This window comes from Desmodus rotundus, chromosome 5, assembly GCF_022682495.2.
Source record: "Desmodus rotundus isolate HL8 chromosome 5, HLdesRot8A.1, whole genome shotgun sequence".
NCBI classification, from domain to species: domain Eukaryota; kingdom Metazoa; phylum Chordata; class Mammalia; order Chiroptera; family Phyllostomidae; genus Desmodus; species Desmodus rotundus.
In genome coordinates this window covers 45,343,779-45,350,798 of record NC_071391.1, presented here as the reverse complement: position 1 = coordinate 45,350,798, position 7,020 = coordinate 45,343,779, and the positions used below count along the sequence as shown (strand labels likewise).

Sequence of the window (7,020 nt, the reverse complement as noted above, 5' to 3'; positions counted from 1 at the left end):
TCCTGCCTAATGTCAAAAGTTCAAAGTGGTCATTTTATTCAAAAATAAACGACCAATAAAATGAAAGAATCTTGCCAATTCAAGATTTTGTCAATAACTTTAGGGTGCTTCCCCTCTTCCTTTCTCTCCAAGGCTGATTCTAGCTCTAGACACATGTGCAGTGCCAAGGCACTGGGGGGCGGAGGTCCTTAATTACAGAGATAACTGCACAACAGTGGAGTTCAGGTGGCTTCTGAACCTCAGCGTAAATGCCGGCTGATATCCATGAAATATGTCCTGTTCGTTCTAGTCTACAGATTGTTGGTCTCTGACCTGGAGCTGTGAAATCCTTTTTCTGACCATGAGGCTTCTCCTGTCCCACTCTATTTTACCTCCTTCTGCCACCCTGTCATTGGCTTGGGAAACTTTTATATGAAAGTTTATTTTATGGTGGTAAGGCACTTAACATGAGATATGCCCTCTTAAAAGATTTTTAAGTGCACAATAAGCATTTATTGCTATTAATAGGTATAATGTGTATAGCAGATATCTACATCTGCTTATTCATTTAATATCACTGAAATTTTATACCAGTGGATTAGTTTATATGATACTTTGTGCCACTCTGCATCTGGTAAAGACTCATCCACATAGTTATGTAAAATGTTTAGATCTATTTCTCCAGGATGTAGCTGCCCATGGTTTTCATATACCTCCTTCAGCCAATGAGTCATCAAATGTTCACTGGCCATGTGACAGTTATGGCTGTTAATTTAGACCTATTGACACTGAGAGGAAAGAGGTGGGCTTACGTTTACAAGGGAGTGCAATGCATTTCTGAGTGTTTATTGTTCATTTTGGAAATATCATAAATCGATCTTACAACTTCTGAGAAATACAAAATTCAGCAAATATCATTGTTTGACTATAAAGTTGCGCACAAAGCAGAATTATATCTCAAGACTGTCACAGGCTTCTCACAGAATCTGATTACTTCTGAAGTCTGTACATGCTTCTGCCTTAATACATGCTCATTGCACTCCTTACGCATTGAGTGTGAGATGAACACATGTGCTAATGATATCCATAACGACATGTACAAATAAATACAACGCATTAATCTTATACAATTATTTAATTAATAATAATTTAGTAAGATTTTTAGAATAGCATAAAATGTTGAATACTAGCTGAGATAATATCCTTGCATATACTTATGTTAAAAAACATATTTATTATTTATTTTTTATATTAAAAAAATTATTTTTAAAGATTTTATTTATTTATTTTTAGAGAGGGGGTTGGGAGGGAGAAAGAGAGGGAGACAATCATTATTGTGTGGTTGCCTCTCACACACCCTAACTGGGGGCCCTGTCCCTCAACCCAGGCATGTGCCCTGACTGGGCATTAACCTGTGACACTTTGGTTCCCAGGCTGGCGCTCAATCCACTGAGCCACACCAGCCAAGGCAAACCATGTAGTTTTTTCTAAAGGTGCAATTACTTTATTCTTCCTGTCTTTATTATCTGACCTTTAAAAAATAAGCTACAATATTACTTTTGTAATCAGAATGGAAAATTATTTCCAAGTTGAAAAAATTTCACACCATATATTCAGGATGAGTAAAATTTAGATAAAATACTTATAAAAGAATATAAATAAAATAAAATAATTTTTTCAAGAAACCATAAATGTGGAGTTTTGGAGGCCAGGCAGTGAACAGAATGATATAACAGGCAGGTAAATGACATAAAAATATGTCACAAATTCCAAGAATTATAAATCTTCCACAGACAGACTGTGCACAGACATTTACATACTCTTAGAAAAGAACTAAAACTCATTATTTATGAATATGAGTATGAATCTTATCACCACTCCAAGGGTGAATATAATTGCAACAGCATCCTTTACATGAAGAATGAAAAGTTGAAAATTATCTTTACATATTAATTGCATGTATTAATATTACAGATTGGAAATAACATTAGTATTAATTTAATTCAAGATTGTATGCTAATGTAAGTATTGAAACAGGTTTGTAGCAAAGCTGGTTTAGATGGAGAGGTTGTTTTGTAGAAAAACATCTTAAATGTGAACACTTGGTGTGAGATGGATTTCAGAGCATGTGAGGCGTAGCAGGAGATAAAATAGTCAGGAGGAGTTGTAGGCAAGGGGGAACAGACCTGGGATCAAGGCCTTGGGGAAGAGGGTGAGGCTGGTGGAGACAGCTGTGTCCCTGGGGACCTGATGAAAGTGCTTCCTTCAGGGATCTTCTGAATGAGAATAAATAACCAACTGCCCGGCCCCCAACAAACTGAATTTCATCTCCAATCTCACACCTGTTCCTGAAGACTCAATTAGGCTGGTGAGTGAAATAGACATCTGTGGGTGGGGTGGTTCCAGGACTAGGGTATGGACTGAGCTGGTGTTATGTCCAAGATGGACCAGAAGCACAGGACTCCTGCATGTTATCAATAGATGTGACCACAGACTGGCAAAGACATGAGGCATCTGTCTGGTTGGTTACAGCTGAAGTGGAGGGTAAGGTGTGGGAAGGGAGGCTGGGAGTAGATGGGTAACCGAGGTTAATGAAGTTTGGCAAATAAAGAGAAGTAATCCAATAATGACAAATGTCCCAATAATTAGACTGGACATGAGAAAGCAAAAGATATTAGACTACAGACCCCTCTTGGCAAATATGAGAAGAGCCCTGAGAGTGACAAGGATCGGTGCTGGGCTTCCCAAAGCAGGGCTTGGCAAGTAAACCAGGACATCCTGGGCAGGCGTGAGAGAATGATGGGGGAGGAGAATTGAGTGGGCCTTTCAGATAAACGTGTGTCAGACCAAAGTCACTCTGACTAGGTCAGGAGACCAACTGAACAGGCAAATCCTCAGTCTCAGAGCTCCCTGGCTTCTCTCTCTGGCTCCAATTAATAAAATGTCCTCTGCTGCTCCCTTTCCTTAAACACACGGCAGTCACCAGCTTCCATAATCTTTTCTCCTTTACAGCTCTGCATTTGTTGATTTGTGTGTTGTGCGGGCTCTTCCTTCTTGCCACTTTTCTCCTTTATTTTCCCAACCAGGTGTGTGGCGCACATCCCTCTGGTGCCGTCCCACTTTTTTTCATGCAGGAGGTTAGCTACTTTCACTGGAGAGAACTTTTTCACAATGAAGTCATACGCTCTACAGGTGACAGTGCCCTAACTTAGGCCAGCTGATTGGACCCCTTTGACAGGTGACTCTGATAGCAGAACATGTTCCTCTAGCACTGGAGGATGGTAACTGGAGCTGATTTTCTTCCTTAGAAAGAAAAATTATGGACACCAAGTGGGTAAGTGGAGTGCAAGAAACAATGTTAATGAACATGAGCTATAACTTAGATACTGAACTAGATATTTTACAATTACTCTTTTATTAGGGGGAATTAACAATGGTTTTCACTCTTCAGCTTGTCTGCTTACAAATTTGTTGTTATCTCAAACTGTAAGTTCATAGGACTCTGTCAAATTCCCCTTTTTTCCTATATTTCAGTTTGTAATATGGTGCCTGGAAAACATTTACTGCTTCCTAAATGACAGAGTTAATGAATGAATGAATGTACACTAAGAACTAAATGATAGAATTTTCATCTGAAGAAAAAGTTTCCAAATATCATACACATATCTTCCCAGCAAGTGTCTCACTTTTCAATTTCAGTCATTTATGAACTTAGTTCCTTAAGGTATGAGCAGGAGCAGTGCCCACCTCAGGCACACAGGCCCTGTCCACGCTACCTCTTAAAGTTTCCTCGACTCTCTTTGCAAGTGAGCACTTTGTATGGTGAAGCCAGAGAGATTTCAAATCTCATTTTCATCAATTAGATCAAATTAGCCTGAACAATCATCTACCCTGCTTTCTTCAGCATTCCCTGTGCATAGCCATCCAGAGCAGAATAAATACTGTTTCATGAACATGCTTATACTTTGATTTATTTTCTTTTGTTGCTTCCCTTTCTTTTTATTCATCTCCTTGTGATGAAGTACCCACCATAAAGTCAAGTTCAAGTTCTTCACATTCAAGGAACACTTGTTACAGCCTTCCTAGATACATAGAATCATATTCTTTGTATTTATTTTCATGATCCTCTGCTTGTAGGAGAATGTATACCTTTTAATTAGACTATCCCTCTTTGAAGCAGAGATTATATTCTATTGACCTTTTATGTTTGTTGTTATTTGCATGTTCAAAGAAGATGGAGGTGTGGAGTACGCCAAAAGCTCTTTGTGCTGTCCGAAAGAATATTACAGGAAATACTGGGTTTTCCTCTGTGTCTGTGAATAAGGAGTGATGTCTCTGGTGGTCTCTCCACACCTGACTACCTTAAACCACACTGGTGTTAGCCACACAGTCTTCTACTTGCTGGGCATCCCTGGCCTAGAGAACCAGCACATGTGGATCTCCATCCCCTTCTTCATCTCCTATGTCATCGCCCTGCTTGGGAACAGCCTGCTCATCTTCATTATCATCACAAACAGCAGCCTCCACGAACCCATGTACCTCTTCCTCTGCATGCTGGCTGGAGCAGACGTTGTCCTCTCCACGTGCACAGTACCTCAGGCTTTGGCCATTTTCTGGTTCCGTGCCGGGGAGATCTCTCTGGATCGCTGCATCACTCAGTTCTTCATCACTCACTGCATTTTTATTTCTGAGTCAGGGATCTTACTGGTGATGGCATTTGATCGATACGTTGCCATATGTTACCCACTGAGATACACCACCATTCTTACACGTACATTGATTGGGAAAATTGGTGTTACCATCTTCTTGAGAAGTTACTGTACAATTTTCCCAATAATATTTCTTTTGAAAAGGTTGACTTTCTGCCAAAATAATATTATTCCACATACCTTTTGTGAACACATTGGCTTGGCTAAGTATGCTTGCAATGACATTCGAGTGAACATCTGGTATGGACTTTTTGTAATAATATCGACACTGGTTTTTGATGCTCTGTTAATTTTTGTTTCTTATGTGCTGATTCTTCATGCTGTCTTCCACATGCCTTCCCAAGATGCTCGTCAGAAAGCTCTCAGCACATGTGGCTCCCACGTCTGCATCATCTTCCTCTTTTATGGGCCTGCCATCTTCACAACTCTTACTCAGCGGTTTGGACGTCACATTCCTCCTCATATCCACATCTTGTTGGCTAATGTCTGCATTCTGGTTCCACCTATGCTGAATCCCATCATTTATGGGATCAAGACCAAGCAAATCCAAGAGCAGGCAGTTCACATGTTTTTCCCAAAGCAGAAATAACTTTTGAAGAGGATCAGAGTTTTCAGTATCTGTAGCTATTCATGATGTGGTCTATGGAAGTGGTGGGTAGAAACATTACTGGTAAACTGAAAGAGTAGGAAATAGCTCAGAAATTGTGTTTCTGGAGTAAGTTCACCAAGAACGTTATAGGATATGCGTATTCAACTGTCAATGCAAGAGCGATGGAGTGGGGACCTAGGGGGAGAGAGAGAGAGAAAGAGAGAAAGAGAAAGTTTGCCCAAGCAACTTTCTACAGCTTTACTAGCCCCTCCTAGTCGTTTTTTTTCTTATTAATTTAAAAATTATTTCAAGGACAAACCATTTAAAATTTCTAAAATGCATTTCCATATCTAATATCTTTTTTTACTGAGGACATATTATATTTTGCATATTAATTAGCATTCTTAGCCCGTAAATCCTTAATTTTTACTGACAACTAAAAAGTAAGCAGTTAACATTCTTTAGATTGGCTAATTTATTAATTTATTTCATAACATCTAGAAGCATAGCATTTTGTTGGCAATTATTTATAGTTTTTCAGTAACGTGTTTTTAAAATAAAGTACAAGAAATTTACTAACAAATCCACATTTATCTTTTAGTTTTTCTTACTATGAAGCCAAAAGTTTGTAAACTTAGACTTATCTAGCAATTAATGCTTCAGTATTTTTTGTTATTTGGTAATACTAGACATTTAATAATTTCAAGTTACTCAATAGATTCAGAAAACCATTTAAGTACATATAGAATATAGTTATTGCTAATAATTTAACCTAAAAATCCTTTTACATCCCATTTACATTTATTTTACTTGATTCTAAAATTAAGTTTAAATTACTTATGAAAATTTTATCATTCCAAGTTATATTAAAGAATATTTTTAAAAGATTTATTTATTTTTAGAACCAGAGACATGAAAATAAAGAACAAACTGACAGTGACCAGAGGGGAGGGAGGAGGAGGATAATGGGGGAAAGAAGGGGAAGGGGCAAGTCAAGGAACATGAATAGAGGACTCATGGGCAGGGACAATGGGGTGGGCATTGACTGTGAGAAGGGCGTGTGGGGCAGGGGAGAGCAAAGGGGAAAAAGGTGGGACAACTGTAACTGAACAACAATAATTAAAAAAGACTTATTTATATTGAGAGGGGGGAAGGGAGGGAGAAAGAGAGGGAGAGAAACACCAGTGTGAGAGAGAAACATTGGATCAATTGCCTCTTGTATGTGCCTCAATGACAGAAGACTGAACCCAAAACTCAGGCATGGAACCATCAGCCTTTTCTTTGCGGGGTGATGGCCAGCCAACTGAGCCACACTGGTCAGGGACCAAGTTGTATTTTTGATGACAAATTTTGTAACAAAGATGACATGAACTTATTTGATTAATGAACCCAAGTAGAATAAAAATATTATTTAATGCTGATGATTCTAAAGATATGACTGTTTAACCAAACCAAACTCAAAACTAGCTTTAATAGCAAATATTTGATTAGATCATGTGATTCTGAAAAGCATTTGTGATAGTTTTTGTTATATTTTTAGAATTCTCATATAAGTAATTATTTAAACCAATTTAATATTAAAAATTAGCAATACCATTCAGCAGTAGAAATATGCTATATCTATAAGACACACACGTAAAACATACATAAATATTCAGATAAACATAGACAGGGATCTCATATCTTTCATTTTAAAATGCGAACTTTTTTGTATAGATCTCCCAACACCATTTATTGAAGAAG

The 7,020-nt window shown here is 38.1% G+C and overlaps 1 protein-coding gene across 1 annotated transcript; it reads left to right on the top strand.

The window, feature by feature from the left end:
• Positions 1-3,223: 3,223 nt before the first annotated feature.
• Positions 3,224-5,825, top strand: LOC112316099 (olfactory receptor 52B4-like). Its single transcript, XM_024572816.3, has 2 exons — positions 3,224-3,313; positions 4,211-5,825. Exon 2 carries the CDS (start codon positions 4,309-4,311, stop codon positions 5,275-5,277), a length of 969 nt encoding a protein of 322 aa, XP_024428584.1. The 5' UTR covers positions 3,224-3,313; positions 4,211-4,308; the 3' UTR covers positions 5,278-5,825.
• The last annotated feature ends 1,195 nt before the right edge of the window (positions 5,826-7,020 follow it).